This window comes from Phalacrocorax carbo, chromosome 22 (assembly GCF_963921805.1).
Source record: "Phalacrocorax carbo chromosome 22, bPhaCar2.1, whole genome shotgun sequence".
NCBI classification, from domain to species: domain Eukaryota; kingdom Metazoa; phylum Chordata; class Aves; order Suliformes; family Phalacrocoracidae; genus Phalacrocorax; species Phalacrocorax carbo.
In genome coordinates, this window is record NC_087534.1 from 1,819,514 (window position 1) to 1,847,486 (window position 27,973).

A 27,973-nucleotide genomic window follows, 5' to 3' on the forward strand; every position below is an offset into this window, starting at 1 on the left:
CGCCGGGAGGCGGCGGCAGAGCCGCACCGGAGCCATTTTGCGCCGCCGCCTCCCGCTCTGACTCCCGGGGAAAATCCACCGCCGTGTCTTGGCTGCACCGCGGCGGCGGCCCCGCTCCGCACCGCACCGCTCCGCACCGCACCGCGCCGATCCGCGCCCACCCGCGCTGCACTGCGGGGCCGCCGCCACTCGCATGCTGCCGCCCGCCGCGCTCCCACGCGCGGGGCGCCGGCCCGGGCCGCGCCGGGACCAGCCGAGCCGGGACCAGCTGAGCCGGGACCAGCCGGGCCGCGACCAGCCGGGCCGGGACCAGCTGGGCCGGGCCGTCGGGGAGCCACCCGGCAGCGAACGGAGGATGTAGGCGGCGGGAGCCGGGTAGGAGCGGCGGGGGCGGCGGGCGGCGGGGCTGGTGCCGGGCGGGGACCCCGGTCCCCGGGAGCTCCGGGGTGCCCAGGGCTGGGGGAGTGGGGGGTCTCCCCGACGGGGCGCCGGGGCCGTGCGGGACAGGCCCCACGGGGAGGGGGGACGCATCCATCGCCACCGAGGGGGTGCTGGAGGGGGGGAGCCGGGGGGAAGATGGCAAGATGGCTGGGGGCATCTCACCGGTACCGCGGCGCTCGGTTCGGCCAGCGCGGCTGGTCGGCATCCCCCGGCGGCTGCGGGAAAAGGGGTGCGGGCATCCCCCGTCCCCTGGTGCCTGAGGCATTGAGGAGGGGGTTCTCAGCCCCTCCAGCCTCCCCTTGGAAGGTATCACCCGCCATCCTGGTGCTCTCCCGCTGCGGAGGGCTCAGGCTGGGGCTGGGCAGGCCCAGGAGCCCTCCCCAGCCCGGTGGTCTCCCCTGCCGCCAGCCTGTGGGGCAGGGAGCGTTGGCGCTGGGTGCGGGAGCCGTGTCCTGGCCGGGCTGGTGCAGGTCCGGGGCTGCCGGTGGGTGCTGGGAGCTGGAACAGGGCACAAGCCAAGCCGTGAGTCTCACCGCGCATCCAGGCTCCGTGGTACAACCCAGCCTGGCAGGCGAGGAGAGCTTTCCGGGGGCTCTGGTCTGGCTGTCTCTCTCCTCTCATTGCCTTCCTTCTCCCGGATGGTTGGGTTTTGTCGGAGGAGCCAGTCTGGTCCCTCCAGCCCGTGCCAAACCTGCAGAGCGAGTTGGCGCTGGGACCGCTTGTCTCTCTCCATCCCGTGACATCCAGCCCTGCACGTCGCCTCCCTCGTGGGGTACAGGGCCGTGTTGTCCACAGTGGGTCTAGGCCGGTTCCCTGGCCTGGGCATGAAGCCCCAGGTGGGCAGGAGGGGATGGAACCAGGCTGTTGGGTGCCAGCTGCCCCCATAGGAGCCCGGTCTGGGAACAGGCAGCCTCCCTTGGTGTAAATCAGGGCAGGATCTGGCCAGTAGTGCAGATTCTGCTTTAGGAGATGGATGTCATTTCCCATCTATCTTGGTTCCTCGCCTCCGTGCTCCCGCTGTTCTCCCGCACGCATCCACAGCTCCCAGCCCTCGAGGACCCCGTCTGCTCGGGGATGGAGTAGGGGGATGGCTGCCTGGAGACGGCCACGGCCACACTTGGGAGGCTGGAAGGGAGGCGGGTCAGCCCTTTCAAAGCATTTATTCAAGCACCAGCATGCCGAGAGGGAAAAATTAGCCAGCAAAGTGACTGTGGAGCATCTGAACTGGAGAGGCCCCTCCTGGCTGCGGGGGCGGCGAGAGCACCAGCACGGGGTGGTGCAGGCATGAGCTGTGTTTGAGGCTGCCTTGGACATTTTTACCCCACCAAGCCCAGGCACCAGGACCAGCTCCAGGCATCCCTGCTGCGGGGAGCAGGGTGCCACAACCGTGGCATCCCCATCCAGCCTGGGTGAGTTGGCGCCAAGCCTTCAGTGCCCAAATCTCTCTCCTGAGTGCCTGGGCTTGTGCTGTGTAGGCTGGAGATGGCAGCGCAGGCTGGAGAAGCAGCACCCGGCTATTCTGCCTGGCCTGGCCCCCAGCAGTTTGGGCAGGGCATGGGGTGGAGCAGAAGGCAGTGGAGAGCCCAGACTGGGGGTCCCTGGGGGGGCCCTTCCTTCAGCCTCCCCATCGTAAGCTCAGGGCAGAGCCATGCTGGGACCTGCAGGACACAGCACCCGAGCAGGAGGTGTGAGGCTGGTGGCTGCACTGGTGTGTAGGTCTCCACGGGACCTGCCTACCTGTGAGGGCAGGATCCGGCCCTGTGCTGGGGTCTCGTGCCCAGGTGATGCTGCTGCGTCTGGGGCTGGGGCTCCAGATCCAGGTTTTGCAGATGCTTGTGTCTCTCTGACAAGCTGATCCGAAACCCTGGATCCCACCCAGCCAGAAATTTGGATCTGGAGCCAAAGGTGACTCTTGGCCCTTACTGCCATCACGGGCGAAGCTAAAATCTGGATCTAAGCGGCAGCATGAGGAGCCTGGATCTGGCTCAGGAGCTGAATATGTGGCTTCTCCTCCTTCTGCCCATCAAATTGGATTTCCTGAAATAGCCTGTTGAAGACCAGAGCCCGGCAGAGACCCAATGACAGGTCACCAGGGGTGTGGAAGCACCACCACGATCCTGGCTGCCTGCTTCAAGACGTTGGCAGCCGGCAATGATAGTAATATATGGTGCCATTGCCGGGAGAGCGCAGCGCCGGAGAGCTAAGAATAGCAGGCGAGACGTGCCGGCAGCCGGGGGACTTGCGGGAGGGCCAGGGGCACACGGTTGGATGTGTCCTGGGGGCCATCACGGTGATGGGGCAGATGGAGGCGGCTGCCTGCCTTCCTCACTGGGGGGAAAACAACCCCACGGTGCAGGTGGCACAGGGCACGGTGGGTGTCTGCGGAAGGCAGTGGGACGAGGATGTGCAGAGCAGTGCCTGGTGCCGCTGACCCTGCGTGGCTTCGGGGCTCTGCCATCCCGGAGGTGAAGCCAGTGCTGCTAAAGTGCTCCTTGGCCTTGGGATCATGGCAATCTTGATGGCCCGGTGACACCTGGTCCCCCTGCAAGCAGCAGCACAGGGGGGTCCACCCCAGGATGAAAGAGGGGGCCAGACTCCAAGCGCAGCATCCCATGCTCTCTCCTCCAGGGTGGATTGAGCCCCTCCTGCTCCCCCTGCCCTGCCCAGCGCCCTGGGGCCATACGGCCTCGGCTGTAGGGGGTCAGATGGGGCATGGCCGCCATGGGCACATGAGCCAAGCCGCGGGCAGGCTGGGCTGCTCTCTGCCAGCTGCGGCACGTGGCAGCAGAGCAAGTGCCCATCCGATTAAGGAGATTTAATTTGTACTTTCCCTGTTTCCACAGGGCCAGGGGTGCTGTGGGCACCTGGTGTCCCCCTCCCGCGAGCAGCTGCAGCTCCTGTGTCAGTACCTTTACAACCTGCCCTCAATCCTAATTAGATTTTCCACGTTCCCCCCCTCCCCGAGCTCACTCTTCTCCAAATGCTGGAGCGGGAAGGAGCCATGACATGGTTTCTAATCAGCTTCTGAATTCAGATTTCTCTTGGCTGTCGTTGGAGGAGGCTTTGCACAGCCTTTGTCTGGTGCTGCCTGAGCAGGGTGCTGCTCTGCGGTTCCCCTTGAAGCTGGTGATGCCGGCACCCCGGGGAGCGAGCGGCTCAGCGCCACGCGCGGAGGCAGCCAGGACACCCTACAGAAACACGGCGCTGTTTGGAGACGGGCACTTGCAAGAGCATCACCAGCACCCACAAACCCAGCCACATGTGGCCGTGTGGGAGCCAAAGCAGGCCGCCTCACCACCGCAAGCCGGGCAGGTGCTGGGGCTGCTGCACGGTGCAGCGGTGCTGTGCCGGCGGTGCCAGCTGCTCCTGGCAAGCGCCGAGCATCACTGCTCCTGTTTTCCTGGGGCTCTTCCTGCGTTACTCCTGGGGGGCTGGGCAGCTGGTGTGGGAGCTGGGCACTGTGCCCCGCGTGCCTGTCCTGGCACGGCTCCACTGCAGCCGGTGCATTGCTGGGTTTGGCTCCTTCCCCGGCACCCGGACCTCATCAGCAGCGAGTTGTGGCTCTGAGCAAAGCCAGGGGATGCAAACACTCCCCAGTGCTGCCAAGCCCCAATTAATAGCCTGTGAATCATGATGCCGTTGGAAGAGCAGATGTTTGCAGCGTGGTTGCCAGTGCTCGGCGTTTCACTGAGGGTCTGGTTGGCCTTAAACTGGCAGCTTTGGGCAGCAGGCGGTGGTAGGCGCCTCGCTGCCTGCCTGGCCCTCTCCCCCAGCGGAGCCAGGAGCGGTTTGGACTGGGAATTAGCTGAAGTTTTTGGTGGGCAGAGCAGAGCGGCAGAACAGCCTGTCCGTGGGTGTGTGGGGGTGCCGCTTTGGAGAGAGAGGACTGCGAAAGCTGAAGGTACTGAATCCTGGCGTGACGGCCGGCAGGGGACCTGCCGATGTCCCATCCTCAGTGCTGCGGCCTCCGCCCGTGGCACCCCCCATCACCCCAAGGGGCTGGAGGGGCTGTGGCGGGACCGGGGACCCCGGACCCCTCGGTTTGGGGATGGTGAACTGGTTGTTACTGGGGAAACACTCTGTGTCATGGTTGCGGCTGTCCCTGCCATGGTGGTGCAGCTCAGCCAGGTCAGTGTCCCCAGCCAGCTGGTCGGGGTGAGACCCCGTGGTGGTTAATGCACCCCGTGTTGGGGCCGTCGGTGCAGCCGAGCCGAGGGACAGCCTTGGTGTTTCATGTCATGACACGTGCCTGCTCTGGGCTCCCCCGGGCCCCCTCTGGGCAGGGGGGAGCTGGGGACAGCCCCGTGCCGGGGGAGCTGCGGCGGGTACCAGTGGGTGTCAGGGGTGTGGGCGTGCGGGGGGCTGGCGGGGGCGAGAGCTGCGCGCAGGTGCCTGCGGGTTACAGGGGAGCGTGTGGGCGGGGGGGGGTGTGGGGAAGCTGCGGGGTGGGAGCAGCGGGGGGTGCGGGGTGCACAGCAGTGCGGCGGTGCGGGAGCAGCTGGGTGTGCGTGGCCGCGTGGCCGTCCAGGTGCACAGCGGCGCGGAGCGGCCGTGTCCGTTCGGGTGTGCGGGGCTGCGCGTCTGTCCGTCCACGCGCGCGGTGATGCAGCGGGGCGGTGCGTGCGGGGCGCTGCGTGGGCGTGCGGGTGCTGCTGCCGGCGTGGGCAGCCCCTTCCCGGGGGTGCGTGGCGGTGCGCGGGTGTGGCCGGAGCGTGCCGGGGAGAGCGCGTGGGTGTGTCCCAAGCGTGCGGGGGCGCCGGCTCCGCCACCGCCTCTCGCCGGCTGGAAGGTGCCGGTGCCGGCCCAGGCGCTGGGTGCGTGGCCGCCGCCGCGCTGCCGTGGGCGGCCGTGACCCCGGGGACGCCTCCGGCTGGGCCGGGGGCCCCGCTCGCTGCGCGGCCTTGCCGTGGCATGGGCAGCCCACAGGGATTTCGCAGGAAGAGAGCGAATCCAGCCGCCGCGCCGCTGCCATCCTCCGGCTCCTGCCGAGCCCAGGCGGGCAACTTCATGGCTTAGCGGCAGTGGCAGGGTGAGTGGGGCAGCGGGGGCAGGAGAAGGGGCTGCAGGGCGGGAGGGGAGCGGGCCCGGCTCCGTGCAGGGGGGTCCATGCCTCACAGAGCCCCTCTCCAAGACAGCCCCGCTTTGCGCCCAGCGGTGCCGGTGCAATGGATGCGCTGGGCGGGGGGAGCCGAGTCCCCCCAGCCTGGGGAGAGTGGGAGCCCCCCATGCAGCCTGCATTCCCGCGGAGCACTCCTGACCCTTTCCTGGCCGAGTCCTCCTCCCTGGCAGCCACGTCCTCATCTCGGTGTGCAGCGTATGGCTCCCGGCCAGCCCTCGCCCAGACAAGCCCCGGCACAGCCTTTAGGCTCGTCCGGCTGGGATGGGGAGCTCCCAGCCCAGAGGTCTCCCCTCCCTTTCCCTGCAGCTCTGCGCTGGGCTGGGGGCTATGTCTGCTGGAGCTGGGGGCTGTGCACCTTGTGGGGGGTGTACTGGGGCTGGGGGCCAGGGGCTGTGCACGCTGGGGCAGGGGGCTGCATACGCTGGGGCTGTACACGCTGCGGGTGGCAGCCAGGGCTGAGCCTTGAGCTGAGCTCACCCTTGGGGACATGGTGCGGTCAGCCCAGGGGATGCGGTGGTCTCAATGCGGGTGTTCGCTCAGGATGAGGGAGGTGGGACCACGATGCTCCAGGCCCAGCTCTGCATGGAGCAATGCTGCGCTGGCTGTCCCTGAGCCGTGCAGCACTGGGGTCCACGGCCGGTTGTGGGGGCGAGGAAGGAGCAGGCTGTGTGTGTGGGAGGCTTTGCTGCATGCTCAGAGCTGGGGGGATATGCTGGCCTTGTCCGAGCCCCCCGTGGGGTCGGTGTTCATTTGCTGCTCATTGTGTTCGAGAGAGCAGAGCAGGGAGCAGAGTGCCAGGGCGACTGGGCCAAGCGTGTCCTGACAGCGTCGGGAGCGGGGCAGGGCTGCAGCTCCGTGTGTGCGAGGGACAGGGTCCCATCTGCGGTGTCTGTGGATGGAGCTGGGGAGCCCCGGGTCTGCCTGCCTGCCAGACGGCCCTGCTGCTGGGGAGCGGCACAGCCGGTGCTGACATCTGTGCTCCGAGCCCTGCCTGTCTTTGGTTTGCTCCTTGGCACAGTCACAGTGGCAGTCGGATCCCTCTGTACCTCTCCATCATTTTCCCCAACCACCTTCCCTCTCCATGATATGAACCTGTATTCCCTGGTGTGTTTTCTTGGAAGGGAAACTGAGGCAGGAGGGCGGGAAGTAGCAGAGCCCTCTCCCAATCCCTGTAGTCCTCAGGCTCGATCCCACGCCTCACCCTGGGTTGTTTTTTTCCTGCCAAGTGATGCCAAGAGCCGGGGGGGAACCAAGGGCGTCCTGGGACACAGCTCCCGGCTGTGTCTGCCCGGGGCCCTGAAGCCGCCTGGCTCCTCCTGCCGCCGCCTGGCGCGTCCCTGGCCTGGGGCTGCGAGAGGGGCTGGTGGCGGTGGTGGTGGCTATGGTGGCCATGGCAGTGGTGGCTGTGGTGGCCGTGGTGGCTGTGGCAGAGATGGTGGCCGTGGCCGTGGTGGCTGTGGTGGCTGTGGCAGTGGTGGTGGCCATGGAGGCCTTGGCAGTGGTAGTGGCCGTGGTGGCCGTGGCCGTGGCGGTGGTGGCCATGCTGGCTGTGGCAGTGGTGGTGGCCGTGGTGGCCATGGTGGCCGTGGCCGTGGTGGCCGTGGCGGTGGCGGCGGGCAGGCGCTGTCCGCGGTGCTGATCGCCCCACGCTGCGTGGCCGATTGGGAGCCTGTCCGGACCCCTCGGTCCCCACCTGGGTGTGGCGATGGGCACGCTGGGGCTTGGGGTCACCCCACTCCCCTGGGGATGTCCCAGCTTGCCCCTGGCCTTTGATGTGCAACAGCGCCAGACAGGGCTGGCGGGACGGGCAGCCAACCCACGGCCGTGCCCGCCGCCCCACACCCTGCCTGTCAGGCTGGGCACGGCCGTGCTCACCGCCAGGCGCTGCTAACTGCTGCAGAGCAGAGCAGGGCACCTGAGGACATGGGCCACCAAGGCTCCATCACACCCTTCTGGGTTTGGGGCAGGCTGGAGAGGTGCTGCCAGCTCCGCTTGGTTCACCCAAGCAGGCGCGGGGTGGCCGATGGAGCGTGCCCGGGGCAGCACTGCTGGCTGGGGACACTGCACCCACCTCTGCCCCTCCAGAGCTGTGTCCCAACCATGGTGCCGGTGTCAGTGCTCCCAGAACAAAATGTCAAACCATGCAAATGAGGCTGCGGGAGCGGCTGATTGAAGGGCCCTGCCCCGCCTCGGAGTTGCAATCAAATATGCAAATGGCTCCCGAGGAGGCTAGTGAAGGCTATTAATAGCGGGGGATGAGACTGTGAGAAAGCATGGCGTTCCTTGAGAGGATGAGGCTGGGGGCTGAGCTGGCCCTGCTTGTCCCTCTGCCCTGCATGTGCCACACAGGCAGGCACCCAACTCTCTGCCAATGGCCCAGACGGGGCGAGGGGTGGTCCCTGCGGGGAGCCCACGGACACCAGGTACTGCTTTGGCTGCCATGACCCTTTGCAGGGCGGGTGCTGCCCATGTGCCTGTGCTCCTGCCTGGCATCTGTGCGAACGGTGTGCACCTCCATGCCGAACAGCTGGGAAACCCCATGGGGAAATTGCATTAGTTGAAAATGCCTGGCTGAGATTTTCCCCTTGGGGAGTATAACCTCGAACAGGCAGGAATTAGGTACCCAAGGGGGAGCCAGGCGCTGCTGGAGGGGTTTACTGTGGCTTAGTCTGGCAGGGGGAGCTCGGCCTGAAGCAGTCATCACTGTTTTTGTGTAGGGAGGGAGAAGAGGGCTGGGGAGGGCTCCTCCTGGCCCCCCATCCTTCACCCTCTGCTTTCATCTCCCTGTCTCTTTCCTTGTTTCCTTCTGTTGCCATCGAGGCACAGGTCGTCCCTCTCTTGCCAGCTCCAGTGTGAGCATGAGGCGGGTTCCCACTATGGCACTGGTGGGGACCACGCTGTCCCCAGTGCCCCAGCTGGTGTGGGGGGCTCAGTGTGCTGGGCCCTGCCACAGCCCCTCTGGCCGGTCTCGTGGGTTTCGGGAGCCAGGAGCCACCTGACCTTTTTAGAAAATTGTGGAAGTAAGGCTGGAGACAACAGTAACTAATTATTTAAAATCTGAAACTGGAATAATTAGCCCAATTAACAGTCTCAGGTGATGTCTTATTCCATCTGATAACAGCCTGAGGAAGAGGGAGATTAATTAACCCATCAGCCTGACGTTTGTAGGTCACCACCAGCTCCTCGCACCCATCCAGGGGGGAGCAGGGGTGGTTTGGGGGTGCCTGTCCCGCTTGGTGCATGGGGTCTGCGTCTTCTGGGGTCTCGGTGCAGGGAGGGGGCTGTGGGTGAGCCCAGGTACCAGCCGGGGAGATGGGTTGGGGGCTGGCAGGTGGGGGGAGAAGGTGCCATGGTCCAAGGCCTGGATGATGGGCAGGGGGACAGGGCTTGGCGTCCCCTGGGAACGCTACCAGTGCAGGTTCGTTAGTGAGGTGGCAGCTGTAGGCCTTTAAGGTTGCTGTGGAAACGGTTGTGCTCGTTACCAGGAGGAGCCTCCTGCTTCCCAGGCAGGGCCCCCCCATCACTGTGGGAGGGGGACACCCACCCCGGACCCCTGGGACCGCACAGACCCCCGTGTCTGGGAGGGACATGGTGAGGGCACGGCCATGCACACATGGGAGGGTGGCGTTGGGTGTGCAGCTCCCCGGGGGCCAGGCCCCCTCCCTGCCCCCTCTGGCGTGGACCCCCCTGCCGCAGCTTGTCTTTGGCATGGCCGGTGGTCCCAGGCAGGGCTGCACACGCATGCACATGCATGCACACACCTGTATTGCTGCACAGCGTGGGGTGCCAGCATGCACACCTCCCCGGGCAGCGCAGCTGTGCCCCTGCACCCCCTCGGGACCCTGACCTCGCACCTCTGCCGGCACACAGCCGTGCATGCTGCTGGCACGGGAGGGTGCATGTGTACCGGCCTGTGCCCCAGCCCGGCAGCTCTGCCCAGCCTGGCACCGGGGCCGCCGTGCCACGCTGCTTGCCCTCCCCGGCACGGCACGGTACGGGGCCCATGGAGTGCACAGCGTGCCGAGGTAGAGCCCCCGGCCGCAGCCCCATGGGCGGCTCGGTGAGGCCTCGGAGCTGCTCTCAGCTCTTGGAGTTTTAATGAGGTAAATTGTATAAAAAGCTCCATTTGCCCTAAATGCCCATTGCTGCGTGAAACCACTGCGGCGCAACCCAGGCCCACCCCGGGAGCTGGGCAGGGGGCTGCGGGGCTGGGCACACGCTCCTGGGCTGGGCACGTGGCAGCGGCAGGAGGAGGAGGAGGACGAAGGCGTTTTAGCACATTTGCAATCATTTCCCTCCTCCCCCCCCAAGTTTACAGCTTACCTCAGCGGCTTATCAGCCTCCAATCTCATTAAATCAGGCAAATTGTAGCATCTGATATTTTATGGAGATTAAGGTGTGCGCCCAGACTCTATAATTATCGGCAAAGATGTATTTACAATACGTTGTTGCTAGTAAACAAAAAATAACTTCAGATCAAAGCGCTTTTACAGGGAAATAAATCTGCCGATAGAGCCCCGCTGTGGTGCGCGGCGGGGAGACACTGGTGCTGCCCGGGGCGGGTAGGCATTGCGGGGGGACGCGCGGCGGGTGGTTCGGGGATGTCCCTGGTCCCACGTGGCCATTGCAGATCCCATGTGCCGGGGCCATCTCAAGGCTGGTGCCCTGCGCCTGGGTCTCCCTTGCTGACATCTCCCACGGGTGCCTGGTGGCACCCACCCCTCTGGCTGCGGCTCCACCAGGGATTTCCACCCTGGAGACCTCCCCGCAGCCCTGCTGACACAGAACGGGGATTTATTGGCACAAGCGCGTGAGCGGCGGCTGTAGCGCCTTGCCCCTCGGTTTTTCACCGCGGTGGGAGCGCTGTGGATTACTGATGCGGTGACGCTGGTTTATTGCTGCCTGAAGTGGATTTATCTGTGCGGTGGGGCCCGGGCTTGCCGCCAGCGTAAATCACCGCAGCGTGGCCAGCACAAGCCTGACCGTGGTGGCTGCCTCCCGCCAGGCCAGGGCGTTCCAGCCTCCCCGGGGGTTTTCATGGCCGGGCTCCCCGCTGCACACCCCAGCTCGGCTGCCTGGCAGCAGGCACGGCCGTCCCTTCTCTGTCTCGCTCTTCTGCCTGCTGAAACAAGAATAAAATAGTGATAATGCTGCAGAGGTCCTCTGGAAAGGGCTCTGAGGCAGATGAAAAGCCCTACTTAAGAGTGAGGCCATTATTATTAATAACTCGGAGCAGGGCTGTAAATTCAGCTGACACAGCTATTACGGGAAAGGAACCTGCTCCTGTGCCGGATCCAAAGCTGCTTGGGCATGGGGCAGGGATGGGGACAGGAGAGCGGGGCTGCTGGCTGGGTCACATCCGCAGCCACTGGGACAGCACAGCTGGCGGGGGCAAAACCTCTTGGCAGACACCAGCTCCATCTGGGCTCACTGGGACGATTTGTCAGCTTTTCTGGGAAGGTCAGAGGTGTGAGGGAGGGGACCTGGAGCACGGGCCTCTCCCCAGCAGGAAAGGAGGTGGCTGAGACTTGCAGCAAGGCTGAGGCCTGGCTGAACCTCAGGACAGGGGTGATGCAGTCTGCGAGGAGTGTGGCACGGGCTGGTGCCAGGGCTGGGTGCAGGGAGAGGGGCCGCAATGCTGTAGCCAGCACGGGGCTGCTGTCAGCCTGTGCCCATCTGGGGAGTGTCCACAGGAATATTATGCCTTGGAAAAGGTTACATTAAAATAAAAATAACCTGGTGACATTCATCACCCAGCACCTGCAGCTGGGTCAGCAAAAGGCAAGGAGCTGCCGCGGCTCCTGCTCCATCGGGATAACTTCACCTCTGGCATTGCCGCCCCACGAGTGGGGCAGCCCTGGGGCCGGCACGGTGCGGGTACCCAGGGTGGGAGAGTTGGGTGTGGGGTCAGGCAGGGGGTCCTGTGGGGGCATGGGGTGCCACAGGGTGCCGGGGCTGCGGCCATGGGCTTGCGGTGCTGCCTGCGCCCAGCTCGGGAGCTTCTGCGGGGGAGCGAGCTTTGATATAAATACCTTTTTGCTCAGCACACGACCTACTTTCCAGACAATGCCATTAGCCTCCCGACTCCCTCATTCATCTTCCGCCATCCTCCCCCAGCCTGCCCTGTGGCGGCACCCGCGCCGGTGCTGCACGCCCGGCCATGGCACAGCAAGGCAGGATGGGCACCCGGCTTGGTGGCACCATGGGCACCCCTGTGCTGGGGCTTAGGGCCAGCCGGCAGCCCCGTGCCCATGGCTGGCAGGGGGCTCTTGCTGCCTGCCCCCTGCTCCTGCTCTGGCTGGGAGCGGCTGGGTCCCCTTTGGAGTTTCTCCACCCCATCCTGGAGGGTGCTCAGCTCCGTCCTGCTGCCCCTAGCCCCGTTCCCTGGCCCAGTCCGTTCCCTGGCTGGCAAACAGCCTTGTCCAGGGACAGCCTTGTTGGGGACACCCTCGTCTGGGTGGGGGGAGCACAGTGAAGCAGGCAGCAGCAAAGTGCTGGCTCCGTGCTGGTGCATGGGCAGCGTGTGGGGTCCAGGGCCCCTCCTGAGGCTCCCTGGAGCATCCTGGGCGCTGGGGCTGTGCACGTGGTTCATCTGGGCACAATCCCGTGGGAGCTCCCACGTGGTGGCAGAGGCTGCGCCGCACAGTTGGCAGCTGGCGAGCGGCTGGTGGGATTAGGGGCAGGTTGGGCAGGGGGTGCCTGGTCCCACTGGCATGGGGCTCCCCAGCTCCAGGTGACAGCCCTGGCATTGATTTCCTCCTGAGAGCTGGAAATGTGTTCCCAGGAGCCGGGGCAGCCCCTGGGCCCACCGCTCGCACACCTCCACGTGCTGGCAGGGACGAGCCCCCCTCCTCCCCTGCAGCTAAAATTAAATATTCAATTTGTATTGCTGGTAAATCCCGTAAATCTCTTTTATCTTTAAGCTCTTGTAGCAGGAATATCAGTGGTGTAATCTCCGTGGGGGCCTGTCCTGCCACCCTTCGCAGCTCCCTGGCTCAGACCGCGCTGCCCTTTCCCCACGTCTCCCATTGGGATGCTTCGGAGGCTGGTGGCTGAGCAGGATGCCGGTACCCACCCATGGCAGAGCACCCCATGACACCCACCCTGCCTGCTGGGGGTGAGGGCATGCGCTGTCCCCACGCTGGGTGTGATGGGGGGTGCCAGTGCCTGGGTGACCAAAGTGGCCCTGCCAGAGTGCCCCCCATCCCTGCCATGCTCCTGGCTCACCAGCCATGTACCCTCCCCTCGCTCTGCCCCCACGCTGGGCCTGTGCTAAAAGCATTGTGCAGAATTATGTATTTAAATATTTAGGTTTTCATCAGCTTTGCAAATTAAGCCCATCCATTAAAGCGGCAGTTTGGGTCCTCCACTGGTGAGCTGGGCTGTGCTGTGCCCCTGGGCTGCTGTGCCCACCCCAGCCCTGGCCCTGAGGGACCCCGGGGGTGGGATGCAGCCTAGGAATGGGGCGCAGTGGCCTGGAGCATCACTGCTGGCACAGCGACCGAGGGCTCGGCTTCCTTGCCATTCCCAGGTCCGGCTTGCTGGAAACCCTGGCCCCTGTGGCCCCGCTGTGGGCAGAACCATGGGATGGGATGGTGTTATAAAAGGAACTGGTTGGGACGGGTGTTTTCTGAGGTTGGAGCAGAGGGTGCCGCATGCCATCAGAAAGCAGGGCATGGAGAGCTCCGGTGGCATGTGAGAGCCCTGGCATGGCTGAGCGCCCGGCGGAGCGCAGCTGGGGATGGAAGATCCAGCCCACCCAGGTGCTCGGCGGGGATGGGCAGGGGATGGCCAGAGATCATCGCCACTGCAGTGCTCGGTGCTAGCGCTGTGCGGCCCCGCACTCACCAAAGCTGCTTTGGAGTGATCCCCGGCTTAAGTCATTACACCGTGTGGCTGGGGAGATAAGTGGCTTTTTAAGCCCAGGCAGCACAGCCCGTCCGGCTGCGTGTAGGCGGGGAGGGAGAAATGGCACAGCCGGGGGGGGCAGGTGGCAAAACGGGGTTCATCGGGCACTGCCCCCCAGCTGGGGGCCCTGGCATGGCTGGCAGTGCCTGGGGGGCTGCTGCGGCCCCCAGATGCCTGGAAAGGGTCCTCCGGTGGGGGCAGGTCTAACTCTTGGGGGATGCCCAGAGCCCACCGCCTGTCTGGAGCAAGGTACCCATGGGGGATGTGGGCAGAGCCCCCAGGACAAGTGTGGCGTGGGGGGATGCCTTTGCTTGTCCCTTCCCTTTGCTGCAGGTGAACATGGGGTGTGTTGGTCTTGCATCAGCTCTGTTTCCTGCCAGGCTCCCCGGGGTCCCCTGCACACTCCCCCTTTCCACCAAGCGCTGGAGGGGCACCGGGGGAGTGTGCTGGCTACTGCAGCCCCAGGCAGCACGGGCAGATGTGGAGTGCATCCGTGGGAGGGAAGCTGTCCGTGGGCATAACCGTTGATGGGTACTCATCCGTGCGGCACAGCACCCATGAAGCCTGCACCAGGTGGCATGGGCTGGGGTCCCTGAGGCCCTGCCTGGCCTGGGGATCCCTCCAGGGTGGTCTCCCGACTCACTCAGCTGTGCTCCTGCCGCTCTGGCCGTGGGGGCCCACCTCCGGCAGTCGGCTCCCCATGTGCTGTGTCCTGGCTCCCCTGGGCAGGATGAGCATCGCTGTGGGGCTGAGGGGGCTGGAGGTGCCTGTGCCTTGGGGCAGCTCACCCCTGCCAGCCCTGCCTCTGCCCACGCCTGCCTGAGGATGCTGGGCACCCCCTTCCCTGTGCCACCTCTTTCCTTCTCAGCCAACTTCTCTGTGGGCTCTGGCCGCTGGCCCGGCCGTTCCTTGCTTCTAGCGGGCTTTTGAAGAAGTGGCTCCTCCACCAAGGTCCAGGTTTGGGCTTTGCGGGGATGGCGTTCCAGGCTCCCGTCTCCGCTGGCTTTGGCCCAGCAGCCCTGGGATGCTCCGGCTCCCCCGCACACCCCGGCACAGGAGTGTGGCTCTTGCCTCAGGGGAATTGGCTCTGGGGAGCAGGGTGTCGGGGCGGGCAGTGCTGGGCTGCACATGCTGAGCAGGGTGGAGGGTCCCACTCCCCCCGTGGCGGTGGCAGCTGGAGGCACCTGCGTTGCAGCGGGGAGTCCTGGTGCTGGCGGCTGTGCTGGGATCCCTGGCAGCTGGGGCGCGTCGTGGCTGTATTTCCTCGCTCTGCTCCAGGAGTAATTGCTCAGATGGGGACTTGGGGCAACTCCCATCCCTCTCCCGGCATGGTAATGAGTCAAGAAGACTCAAAGACAAATGGCTCATTAAGAAGCAGTGCTGCATTGCAGGATTTTTCATCCCACCAACCGCTGCATCAGCAGAGGCAGCACCTCTCGCGCTCGCTCTCCCCAGCCCTGGAGAAGGAGCTGTCAGGCAGCTGGGGCCGGTGCCAAAATTAATCATGTGCATAATAACCTGCCCCTTGCATCGAATGGCCTGTCCTCAGCCTCACCGCACGTGGAGTGGGGCGGCGGCACTGGGCTCGAGCCCCGGGTCACCGTGGGTTTGGTGCCTGGGAAGCACCGGTGCGCAGCGACGAGGGACATGCTGGGGCAGGCCTGAGCCAGGGGAGATCCCCCCCGGCATCGGGGTGCCAGGGACCCCCAGCCCAGCTCCGTCGGGGTGCTGGCCGGCTCTGCCGGGCAGGACGATGCTGCCAGCCCCTCTCGGCAGCCTCAGCAAGCACCTCTCGCTCTGCTCGCATTTGCAATTCTTCAGCTGGTATTTATCCTTCATGACTTTTTAAAAAATCCCACCCATCCCTTATTTACGGTGGTTGGTTTCTGCCCCTCATCACCCGCTCCGGGCAGTGCCCACTTGCTGCCCGCTCAGTTTTCTTCTGTTAACAGATTTGATTTGCTGGTTGCATTGAGCATGTCTGCCGCGATCTTCGCATCCTGCTCATTCCCCTTCCCCTTCCCCTGGCCAGCCCGTACGTATCGGGGTGAGGAACCTCTCCCGTAGGATGCTTCCCTGACTGACACAACTAATGAACCACTGGTGAGCTGCTTTCAGCTAATTCAACTTTTAAGAAAATAATAACTCAGTGCAGAATTATGTACTAAATCAGGCGTTCTCTTACTAAGCCCCTCTTTTTTTTTTTTTCCCAGGCTGAGTAAATTTTACTAATACAGCCTAATAAAATAACAGAGCAATTAGTAATAAAATAATATGTTTGCTTTCTACAATCTTTCTCGGTTACAATGAGTTGGGAAAAAGTAAATAGATTAAAAGCACGGTGGAAACGACCTGGCGATATTCCATATTTATTTTCTTCCTACGACCATAGATCAAATTTGCTCAGCTCCTAAGTGGGAACCACTTTATTATTATTTTTTTTTTTCCAGGCTCCAGTTTGCACGCGGCGCCGGGCGCTCACGCTGTGTGTTTGTTCTCTCCTGCTTTCATCCCCAGCCATAAAGATCCCCAGCAGGACCCGCGCTGGCAAAACCTCGCGCTAATTTGCAAAGCAGAACGGGCTGAGCTCACGCCTCTGCCGGGCCGGCGGCTGGAAAAAAAATCCCTTTGCTCATGCTGGAAAGCCGGGGTGGCGGGAGGAGGCTTTGTGGAGTATATGGCCGGATCCAGAGCAAATCAAAGTCAATGGCACGGTGGCCGCTGGGCCAGCTCCAGCGCCCGCTGGCAGGGAATTGCATAAGAAGATGGGGCTGGGGACGGTTTTGGGGCTAAGTTGGGCGAAACACGTGTCTGCGGCCGCGTGGAGCCGTCCTCGTTGCTGCCGGTGCAGGCAGTGCTGCCTACGGGGTGGCCTCGGGGGAGGGGGGAAGGCTGAGCTACTAAAACAATACACAGGGAGTTGGGTCAGGCTGTTTTGGGGAGGAACACCCTTGCTCTTCCTCCCTGGGCTTCATCCCCCTCATGTCGCTCCCCCCAGATCCTGCTGCCCCCGGGAGACCCAGCGTGGAGGAGCCACCGGCGGCCGGGGCCATGAGGACAACATCCCCCTGAGCGCCAGGCGGTAAGTGCCAGCGACAGCATTCGCCAGGACCCCGGCACACGTTGCCCGCAGTGGGGGCTGCTTGGGAAGGGGCCAGGGCCCCCCGGGCGCAGGGCCATCGACCCCAGCTCTCAGGGTTTGACCTGGAAATCTTGGAAAGCCCAGCTTTGCCCTGCGCCAGGACAGTGTGCTGGGAGCAGAACTGCCTCTGCCATGTGCCCCTATGGCAAATTAAGTGGGGGGGGGCTGAATTTCGGCGTGGCCCGCAGTGCGAGGGACTATGGGCCCCTCTCCTCCCTGTGCTGACCATCCGGTGGGAGCAGACGTCAGAGGGAAGGTGGCGGTGGGGGAATTGCCAGTGGGAGTTTCTCTAGGCTTTGGATGCAATAAAGGCAAGAAGTGAGTTATTTGTAATGGTAATTATGCTCTTCCAGTTTATCCTAGCACATAATTGTGTGGGCGGGAGGTTCCCACTGGTGGTAATTACCCTCGTGTTAAATGGCACAAAATTCAGCCAGTCTGGGTTTTTTCCCCCCATTTTGAGTCTGCGGATCGGTGGCGCAAATCCCCTCCTTCCCAAGGGCCGCGCAGCGTGAGCATCCTTCAGCGGGACGCAGCTCCGCTCTTGACTGCGGCCATCCGCCCGTGGTCCGTGCTCCGGCCGGCTCCCCCCACCCCATGTGGCAGCCTCCTGCCAGCGCTGCCCACCCTGGGTGGGGGAGAGGAGTGGGCTTGGCGGCTTCTCCTGCCCTCTGCATGTGGCCATCCCCTCTGGGACATGGGGACAGGGACCCCAGGCTGGGCTGTCTGTGCTGAGACCCACAGGATCGCTCCTGACACCTTCCCCACCACCAGGGTGCCCGCAGGGGGACCGGCTGGTCCCTGCCCAGGGCACAGGCGCCAGCGTGGCTTTGGTGAGCTGGTACCGGCTGGGACACGGCATCCTTCACCACAGCGTGTCCCCATCCTCTGCCACGGCGTGTCCCCATCCTCTGCCCCATCCCACTGGTCCACCGCTGCCTGCGGCTGCGGGAGAGCTGCGGCACTGCCTTGCCGGCGCGGCGGTGGGGCCCAGCTTTGTTTAATTCCTGCGCCAGCCAAGCACAAAAGCCCGCCGGGCTCGTGGTGACGGGCTGCTCAGCTATTTTGACTCCTTCTTCCCGCTGCAGCGGCAATATTTGGATCAGCTGAGAGCTTCTCTCCCCAGGCAGGAGATGATAGCTCAGCCTGCAGAGGCAGAGACAGAGCCGGGGCTGGGAGCCTGTCTGTCCATCTGTCCGTCCTCCTGCTGATTGCTGGCTTGATCCCAGGGCAGGGGAGGCAGCCCCCTCCCACACTGCTGTGCCCGCTCCTCATAGCAGCTCTCCCGGGAGTGGAGAGGCATTTCTTTTTGTAACAGGCGGCAGCATCCTTTAGTTAAGATGCAGCAATTAGGGAGCCTCGTTAGAGCAGGATCGAGATTGTGAGGGTGGGGGGGAGCGGCTCAGGACTGAGCCATCCAGCCTTGAAGCCGGGAAGGAAGGTGGCGGAGGCTTATTAGGGCAGACGCGTTCCCCAGGCGCTGCCGCGGCCCCGTCTACCGCTCGCTGCCAATGCGTGCATCGCTGTCCGCCCCCGCACCCCTCAGGGACCTCCAGCCCCTCTCCCCTCCCAGGGCATGCGGCCCCTCCCTCCCCACACATCCCCAGCCCTCCTGGCACCCCTCGTTTCCAATGCCTACCGTGTCTAATGGACCCCCTGTGCCGCTGGGACCATCCCACGGTCACCTTTCCCTGCAGCCAGTCTTGGAGACGGGCTGCCCACAGCACCCTGCCCAAATATGATAACGAGAGCATTAATGATGCCTGTTAATTAGCTGAGATACACTGGAGAATAAGTAATTTCCTCATTTACAGTCATACCAAAGGCAGAGCTTTTGAGGGACTGTGAGGAAGACAAACCTCCATGGGTGCATGCAGCTCCAGCGTCCCAGTGCCTGGCGTGGGGCTCAGCATGGCTTGATGCCGTCCGCCCTCCTGCTTCTGCATGGGGGTGCCCCCCTCGTGGCGTAGTCAGCTCTGCTCCCTGACTCTCCATCCATGGGGGCTGGCAGGGCTGTGGGGCTGGCGGGGTGGCTGGTCGTGGGTCTCCATCCGCAGTCGTGCTCCACGGCCGGGGCCGCGTGGGGAGAACAGGCTGGATGGAGACATCAGAGCATGGCCCCCCCGCGCCCCGCGGCAGCTCATTAACAGCTCTGTGAATCGGAACGGCTGAAAAACTCAGCCAGAACCGTTTCCTAATGGAGAAACACTTCATAATATTTGGTGTTGGAGGAGAAAACAAGTTTCTGATGATGGCAGCGTGTCCTCCCTCGCTGTCTGCAGGCCCCGCGCTGCCTGCATCCCTGCTGGCAGTGCCTTCTCCTTCCTGCTCCCCCCCTTAGTGCTGCCCCCTCCAAGCAGCCGAGCCAGGGGTGACCCTGGGTGCCCGGCCCCGGCACCATGCCCCCCACACCCCATGGGCAACCAGGTTTCTGGCATTCCAGCCCAGCTTCACAGGGGCTCAGCCAGGGCTGGATCCTGCCCTGGGAGCTTCCCAGCCCCCTTGGTTGGTTCCTGTGGGACAACCCCAACGTTTCGCGGGCGGTGGGGTGCAGAGGGGAGCGTGACGCTGTGCCTGTCCCTGTCCCCGCAGATGAGCCTGCAGGGGCGACCCTGCAAGATGCCGAGGCTATGGGGCGGGTGCTGACACCATGAAGGGCTACCATGGGGAGCGTAGCCAGGTACAGCCCTCCTCCGGCCCCCGCTGCCGCTGCATCCCAGAGGACTGCGAGCATCCTGCTGACTACGTCCAACACGGCCCCGAGGGCCGGCCGCCGTACATCCTCAGCCCCAGCGAGCCGTGTTCCCTGGAGCATCCTTACTGCCCGGTGCGGAGCCCCAGCGCGGCCAGCGAGTGCCCGGGTGGGCCCCTGAGCGAGCCGCCCTCCGCCAGCGCCAGCAGCACCTTCCCAAGGATGCACCACGCGCAGCAGCCCTACGACTCCTGCGACGAATGCATGGCGACCGCCCACCCTGCCAGCAAGATCAACCGCCTGCCCCCCACGCTGCTGGACCAGTTCGAGAAGCAGCTGCCGCTGCACCACGACGGCTTCCACACGCTGCAGTACCCACGGGCCGGCGGTGCCGAGCCCCGCAGCGAGAGCCCCAGCCGCATCCGCCACCTCGTCCACTCCGTCCAGAAGCTCTTCGCCAAGTCCCACTCCCTGGAGGCGCCGGCCAAGCGGGACTACAACGGTGCCAAGATGGACGGCCGCGGGGACGGCTACCACCACCACCACCACCACCACCATCACCACCACCAGTCCCGCCACGGCAAGCGCAGCAAGAGCAAGGACCGCAAGGTGGACTCCCGGCATCGGTCCAAGATGATGGGCTGGTGGAGCTCCGATGACAACCTGGACAGCGACAGCAGCTACATGGTGTCCGGCCGGCACGCCGCCGACCAGGGCACCCAGTACTGTGTGGACGCTCCCGAAAGTGCCTTCAGAGACTTGACCTTGAAGAGTCTAAAGGGCGGCGGGGAAGGAAAATGCCTGGCCTGTGCCGGCATGTCCATGTCTCTGGACGGCCAGACGCTCAAGAGGAGCGCCTGGCACACCATGACCGTCAGCCAGGCCCGCGAAGCCTACCCCAGCGCCGGTGGCACCGAGAAGACCTTGATGCTTCAGGAAGCAAAGGCCAAAGACCGAGCATACCAGTACCTGCAGGTGAGGGGCTGGGCAGGGTGGGGGGCTGCGACCCCAGGCACTGTGGCCAGCGATGCCGTGGGGTGAGCTGGGGCTGGGACCCTCCATGTCAGCAGCCTGGGGCGCTGTGGGGATGCTCCAGCTCTGCTCCGTGTCCCCAGTGCCTGTGCCCCGTCCCCTGGGGTCCTGCACCAGTCCCTGCTGTCCCCTCACCGGCAGTGTGAAGCCCCATCTACCACCTCCTGCCTCACGCCCGCTGGATTTGGGGTCAGACCGGCTCTGTCGGCTTGGGGCTGCTGGTGGCCCCACGCCTGCTCCCTTCTCACAGCTTTTATCCTGCTTGTGCCTGGCCGGGTGCCACCGCCTGCCTCGTCACTGGGCTCCCTTCTAGGTCACCACCCTTCCAATTAAAAACTAATTAACTCTTCTCTCCCTTTCCTGGGGGAAGGAGACAGGGAGCGGCAATGCCTTGCTGGCCGGGGGCACGGGGCGGCCGGGGCCCCTCTGTGCCGACAGCGGGGGCATCGGGGCAGGGTGCCGGCCCCACCACCCTCCCCGTGGGGCCTGGGGGACACTGTCCCCCTGCCGCAGCCCGGTAAGGACCCCGTGGTACTGGCGTCAGCGGTGCGTGGCAGGACCAGTGGCCGCTACGTGGCAGGACCAGTGGCTGTGCTGGCATGGGTGGGATTTGGCCCAGCCGTGCCTGCCGGGGGGGCTGCGAGGTGGGAGCGGCTGCACTGCCCTGCATTTTGGGAACAGACCCGCGCAGGGCACGGGGAGCTGTGGCTGTTAGGAGAGATCAGCTGTCCTGGATTTAGGGGCTTTCTCAGGGAGTCAGAGCCCCCAGTGTCTGCCCCTGCAGCTCTGGGGTACTGCGGGGAGGGCATGGGGGCCTTGCCAGTACGTGCACCGGCCTTGGGCTGTGCACACATGCTACATTTGGACCATGCATGGACACCAGGCTCGGGCTGGCATGTGCCATGTGGCAGGCGCGGGGCTCGGCTCTGCATCCCGACTGCGGGAGCCCGGCCACCGCGTCCTCCCACGCTTGCCTCCTGCCCCAGGTGCCACAGGACGAGTGGAGAGGGTACCCAGCGGTGGGCAAGGACGGGGAGATCCCTTGCCGGCGGATGCGCAGCGGCAGCTACATCAAGGCCATGGGCGATGAGGACAGCGCCGACTCGGATGCCAGCGCCAAAGTATCGCCCAGGGCGGCCACGCGGCGAGACAGCTACCGCCGCTCTTCCAGCGCCGACCAGGCCAGGACCAAGTAAGGGCTGTTGCCTCCCAGCCCTGTCTCAGCGCCGGGGGCGGCAGCGGGGGCGTGGGCTGGGGCTCCCTGGGAGCTGTAGCTGCCCTTGGCAGGCACCGGGGGAGATGCGGCTGCGCTGGGCTTCAGGGTGCGACCCACTGCTGCAGCCGCGAGCAAAGGCTGGGGAGGAGAGGCACGTTCAGAAGGAGACAACTGGGATGTGACCCAGTCCTGGCAGGTGACAGGCTGCCTCCTCATCCCCGGCACCTGCTGAGTACCCCTCTGGTGGCCCCATACCACGGGGGACACGTCCCATACCCCAGGACAGCTTTTCGGGGCAGTCAGGAGCAGGACAGTGGTGGCAGCTGGTGGCTGCGTTTCCGAATGCTCTGCTTGAACGTGTTGCTTTTGGTGCGATCCCTTCTATTCCCACTGTCTCTCATTAGGTTTGCAAGTAGGCACTATTCTGATTCATATATCTGTAACTGTCCCAGCTGCTGCACACCACCGCGAATGCTCCCACGGGGACAGGGCTACGGGCGATCCTTCACCACTGGCCAGGTAGGGTCCTATGCCACGGGCGCCGTGCGGCAGGTTGGGGCAGGGGCGATGATGGATGCTCCTCTGAGCATCTCCTGCCCCGCTCGACCCCAGCCTCACCCGCCGCTCTCCTCAGATCAACGATGAGCTCAACCACCAGTTCGAGGCCGTCTGCGAGTCGGTTTTTGGCGAGGTGGAGTCACAGGCCGTGGAGGCGCTGGACCTGCCCGGCTGCTTCCGCATGCGGAGCCACAGCTACCTGCGGGCCATCCAGGCGGGCTGCTCCCAGGACGACGACTGCCTCTCGCTCTTCTCCATGTCGGCCCCCGCTGGGCCGCCCATCACCAGCAGCATCCTGAAGCCCAGCACCTGTGAGTCCTGGGGGGTTGGTGGGGGCTTGGACGCACGAGGAACCCCCGGGTCTCCCCACCTGCTTGCCCAGACACCTGCCAAGGGCTGCAGCTGCCCCCAGCCCCATGCAGCCCCTGGCACAGGGTGTGAGCATCCCACCCATGGGTCAGTCCTGGTCAGGGGGCTGCTCTGTTCCCCAGCACCCATCTGCCGTTCCTTCCTTCCCTCCATTTCTTTCTCCATCTCTGCCCCTTGCTGGGTGCTGCAGCAACGTGGTCATTGTGGGTCTGGGGCTGGTTTCTGATCCTTTTCTGGGAATAAACATGCCAAACAGCCCTTCTGAGCTCCAGCCTGGATCTCAGCCGGCCAAGGTGCAAACCCTGGGGGGCTGTGGGCCCCGCACTGTGGGAGGAGGTGGGCAGTGCTCCCCCGGGGCCCCCATTCGCGGCGGGAAATGAGCAAGTGTCTGTGTTTTCACGCGCCTTTTCATCCTGCGCCTCTCCCACAACAGCCTTCAGTTACAGAAAAGCTCCACCTCCCATCCCTCCAGGAACCAAAGCCAAACCCCTCATCTCCGTCACGGCGCAGAGCAGCACCGAGTCCACCCATGAGAGCTACCTGCCCGGCGAGGTCGCCCGCAGCCCCGCCTGGTCCAAAGACACCACGGCCCGTTGCAACTCGGCTGAGAGCCTGGAGAGCTCCAAGGTGACGGCCGTGGCCCTCAACCTGCCTCCGGTCCAGCCCCGTGCCGCTCCCAAGCCCTCCACGCTCATCATCAAGGCCATTCCCGGCCGGGAGGAGCTGAGGAGCTTGGCTCGGCAGCGGAAGTGGCGTCCCTCCATCGGCGTCCAGGTGGGCTTCGCTCCTCCCCGAGGGCTGGGAGCCGGCTCCGAGCCTGCCCGAGTGGCGTGGGCGACGCTGAGACCCCGCACCTCACCTCGGGGCTGCCCTCCAGCGTTCTCCCTTTGCCCCTTGGCAGGTCGAGGCCATCTCCGACTCAGACACGGAGAGCAGGAGCCAGAGGGAGTTCCACTCCATCGGGGTGCAGGTGGAGGAGGACAAAAGGTACCGCGCTGCTGGGCTGAGCTGAGACCTGCCACACTTGCTACACTGGGGGATTGGATCCCCTGGGGCTCTCTGAGCCACCCTGCAGCATCTTGTCCCTCTCCCCTCTGGCTGAGACCCCCAGAGCTCAGCACCGTCCCTGTCCCAGGCTGGTTACCCTGGGGCAGGATCTGGCCTCCCCTTTGCCTGTGCACTGTGCTGCTGCAAACGGCCTGCCCGGGGAAGGGGCTTCCCTGCTCCTGCCCTGTGCTCGGGTCTTCTTCGCTGGGACTCAGCCCTGGGGTTTGAACATGGCCCAGGCACAGATGAAACCTTTGGGCTTTTATGCAACAACACATGATGTTTTGGCCAGGGTGGGAGCGCCGTGTGCCGGGACCTGCATGGCCTGCGGGAGGGGACCTCTGGCAACGTGCCCACGCAGCCCCGGTGCATGCTCTCCATCCTCGGTCCAGTGCTGGTAGCCATGGAAACGGGCTAAGAGCAGAGGAGATGAGGGACTGGTGGGTTGCAGCTGCTCAGGGCTGTCCCCGTGGGCCTGAATGCTCGTGGGTCCAGACCAGTGTCCCCAGCCCCAGCCTGCCTGTGGGCACCCCGCACCCTGCCGTGATGGCACCCAGCAAGGGGACAGGGCAGCAGGGCTGTCCTCGCTGGCCGTGAGGATCCCCATGCGCTCTCGCTTTCCCCAGGCGAGCGCGCTTCAAGCGCTCCAACAGCGTGACGGCGGGCGTGCAGGCAGACCTGGAGCTGGAGGGCTTCGCCGGCCTGGCCGTGGCCACCGAGGACAAAGCCCTGCAGTTCGGGCGCCCCTTCCAGCGGCATTCCTCGGAGCCCGAGTCCGGCCGGCAGTACGCGGTGTACAAGACGGTGCATACACAGGGGCAGTGGGCGTACCGGGAGGACTACCAGCTGCAGTATGACACGGTGGAGGTGCCCAGGCGGGATGCCTGGATGGAGCGGGGCTCCCGCAGCCTCCCCGACTCCGGCCGTGCCTCCCCCTGCCACCGCGATGGGGAATGGTTCATCAAACTGCTGCAGGCGGAGGTGGAGAAGATGGAGGGCTGGTGCCAGCAGATGGAGAGGGAGGCCGAGGACTATGACCTGCCAGAAGAGAGTGAGTCAGGGGGGATTTGCGGGCTTGGGAGGGACTGAGGCTCCTGTGGGGCTGGGGGTCACAGCCACAGTCCTGCAGTGCTCCCACCTTGGAACCACCTTGGAGCATCTCCCCTGCCATGGCTAAAGACATTGGGTAGGGGCAAGAAACACTGGGAGACCCTCTGGGACTAGTGGGGTCCAGAGGAGGGGGGAGGCCCTGTGCAGGCTGGGGGGATCCAAGCTGTCCAGCTGCCCCCGAGGGGTTGCAGGTCCCCGCCACACAGGGGAGAGGCTTTGTGCCCTGCGGGAGCGCTGACCATCTGCTCTCCCCCTGCCAGTCCTGGAGAAGATCCGGAGCGCCGTGGGCAGCGCCCAGCTCCTCATGTCCCAGAAGGTGCAGCAGTTTTACCGCCTCTGCCAGCAGAACATGGTGAGTGCCAGGCCACGGTGCCACGGGGTCGGCCATGGCAGGCAGGGAATCTCATACCTTAGCTGGTAGAGAAGGGAATCTGTGGGGGGAGAACCAGACAGAACCCCCCAGCAGTGTGGGGGTGGGATGGCTGTGTGGCCAGCAGAGCCGATGTCCTGCAGGCAGACGTGGATGACATCCCTCTGTCCCTGCAGGATCCCAATGCATTCCCTGTGCCCACCTTCCAAGACCTGGCTGGCTTCTGGGACCTCCTACAGCTTTCCATAGAGGACGTCAGCATGAAGTTCGCAGAGCTCCAGCAGCTCAAGGCCAACGGGTGGAAGATCACGGAGCCCAAGGTAAGGGCAGGGCTCTGCCACTGGCACTTGTCCTCTTGTCACCTCTCCCTCCTTCCTCCCCAAACACGTCTATGCCCAATCCACCACTGCCAGGCTGTCGCCAGTGAGTGCTTTTAGCAAACATTTGAAAACCAAAGATCCGGGAAAAATGAGGCTAAAGAAGGGGCTGTTCCCCCACCACGGCCTCGCAGCCGGCTTGCTAGGTGTTTCTGTGCAGTGCTGCCTGCAAAGGGCTGGGCAGGATCTCAGCTCAGGCAGGGGCAGTGTGCCCTGGGCACCTTCGTGCCCGTGCAGACGAACAAAAGGATGCTCAGCCCTGCCTCGCGACTCAGGCAGGGTGCAGGAGGGGTGTGGGGCCATCTCGTTGTGGCTTTGGCGTTGCCACCCGCCGCAGCACGGTGCGCGGAGGTGCATGTGTCCCGCATGCCCACTGGCTGTGCCGAGCCCGCTGGGATGCCCGTTCCCTGGAGGTCCTGGCCCCACACCCGCCCTGAAGCCCCCATTGTCTGTGCAGGAGGAGAAGAAGGTGCCTCCCCTGATACCAAAGAAGCCGCCGCGCTCCAAGGTGCACCCGGTGAAGGAGCGCTCCCTGGACTCGGTGGACCGGCAGCGGCAGGAGGCCCGCAAGCGGCTCCTGGCAGCCAAGCGAGCTGCCTCCTTCCGCCAGAGCTCGGCCACCGAGAGCGCGGACAGCATCGAGATCTACATCCCCGAGGCGCAGACCCGGCTGTGATCGCAGCCTCCGCTTTTCTACCCGGACTGGACGGCGCGGCCGTAGCTCACTGTGATGGGGGGCCGCGGGGACACCCTGGGGCAGCTCTTGGCCCTGCTCACAGCTTCTCTCTTTTCTATCTTAGACCTTTCGTGGATCCGACGGCGGGTAAACGCAAGCCCGGTTCTGCCCCGTCCCGTTGCCCCCCCGCCCGCATGCCCCTGCCAGACTCTCCCGGGGTCCGGGGCTCTCCCTCCTTCTGCTCTCCCTGGGGCCGTGTCCCAGCTCTCTGTCCCCTTCCGATCCCCCCAGCCCTTCCGCACCCCCCACAGCCTGCGTCCCAACCAAAAGAGAGGTGACCTTCAGCCCCCGGCCCCGCCGGGCTGGAGGGGAGGGGGCTGCAGGCAGGCCCCCCGCCTCTCTGTACTCAGTGCAATCCCCCAGCGTGCAGTGGGGACAGGCCCCCCAGCCCTGGACAGGCCCGCCCAGCCCCCGCCTGGCTGCAGCCCCCCCAATCCCGCTCCCCGGCCCTGCCGGCACAAGGCTTTGGGATGCAGGGGGGACAAGGGGCTCCCCTGCGCTGCCCCCACCTGCCTCTGGCTCATTTGCCTCAGGGCACCCAGGGCTCCTTCCCCTATATACCTATATAAATATAACCTGAGGAATAAACCAGAAAGTACACGTGGCCAGCGCTGTGTTCTGGCTGGTGGGACGGACCAGAGCAGCAGAAACCCTCGGTCACAGCAAAGCGCCCCGCTTCATCCCCATCGCACGGAGCACCACAATGCGCTTCTCCCCATCCTGCTCAGCCCTCCTTCCCCATCAGTCTGTCCCTCCATCGATCTGTCCTTCCCTCCTGCCAGCCTGGAGTCTGGGAGCACCTCTGCAGTGTGGCATCAGCCAGGGACGGGGGATACGGTCCCCCTGTGCCTCGCTGCCGGTGGGATCCACTTCCCTGGTGTGCGAGCGAGGCGGTAGCGGTGGGGAGACCTGCCCACAGCCCGTTTGCACCCGCGGTGCCAGGGATGGTGGTGGCTCTGCCCTGGGCCGGGCTCGGTGCCGGTGGGTGGGACGGGAGTGTGGACATGGCTGGCAGCTGCCCATTGAGTGCAGGGCTGCTAGAGATCACTCGGGGGTCACCCCTTCTCCCCAGTGCCCCGCGGGGATGGGACACCCCAGGATGGGGCTGTCATGTGCCTGGTACCCTGTGGGGCCAAGGGACACCCCAGGATGCTGCTGCTCCCAGCAACCCCATTGCTGCATGCAGGCCTGGGAGTGGGGTGTGGGGGTCCCCAAAAGTCCCCTCCAGGGCAGAGCAGTGTCGCAGGGCAGGAGTCTGCATCTGCCCCATCCCTGTCCCCATCCCTGGTCCCTCTCCAAGCATCCTGTCCCCCCAGTGTCCCTTTTGGTGTCAGAAGGGCAGAGGACCCCAACCCTGTCCCCCGCCATGCCAGCAGCCCCACGCAGCATCACCAGCCACCCCCTAGGCAGGGCCGGTGGGTGCCGGGTAGCTCCCAAATTCCATGGCCAAACCTTGCCCAGGGCCCTCGGGCAGGGCAGCGGGATTGGAGGCAGCTGGGGGGACCCAGCTTGCGCCCCCCATGTAGCAGGGGGGGCCGGGCTGAGCAGGGGGATGCCTAGATGGAGGGTCCCCTGCTCTGGGGGTCTGTTGGTGCTAAACACCTCCGGGACGGCAGCACCCACTCAGCCACCCAAAGCCCTTTCCCACCCCACTACCCCCCGCACCCCAGATTTAGGGATGTGCCTGGGAAGGGCCCCCCGGCCCCCGGCCAGCGCCGTGCAGTGACCGTGACATGTGGCTCCCTTTTTATTGTAACAAACCGCCGCAATTAATAAAGATGACTTTGGTTACTCCGGGCCAGCAGCCACCTCCCCGTGGGGACGCGGCCGGTGTTGGGCTCGCCTTTCCCCTGTCT

The 27,973-nt window shown here is 64.7% G+C and overlaps 1 protein-coding gene across 3 annotated transcripts; it reads left to right on the forward strand.

Annotated features, from left to right (window-relative positions):
- On the forward strand, positions 1-27,908 carry DLGAP3 (DLG associated protein 3). 3 transcript variants are annotated; one of them, XM_064471238.1, is made up of 12 exons: positions 1-375; positions 16,467-16,550; positions 19,203-20,277; positions 21,321-21,526; positions 21,955-22,069; positions 22,185-22,419; positions 22,911-23,251; positions 23,379-23,464; positions 24,151-24,575; positions 24,895-24,986; positions 25,181-25,324; positions 25,839-27,908. In XM_064471238.1, the coding sequence occupies exons 3-12, from the start codon at positions 19,261-19,263 to the stop codon at positions 26,055-26,057; spliced, it is 2,880 nt and encodes a 959-aa protein (XP_064327308.1). In that variant the 5' UTR covers positions 1-375; positions 16,467-16,550; positions 19,203-19,260; the 3' UTR covers positions 26,058-27,908. The 3 variants fall into 3 exon arrangements, with proteins under 3 accessions (XP_064327308.1, XP_064327310.1, XP_064327309.1); XM_064471240.1 differs by having other exon boundaries at positions 22,003-22,069; XM_064471239.1 differs by lacking the exon at positions 1-375 and adding an exon at positions 5,222-5,470.
- The last annotated feature ends 65 nt before the right edge of the window (positions 27,909-27,973 follow it).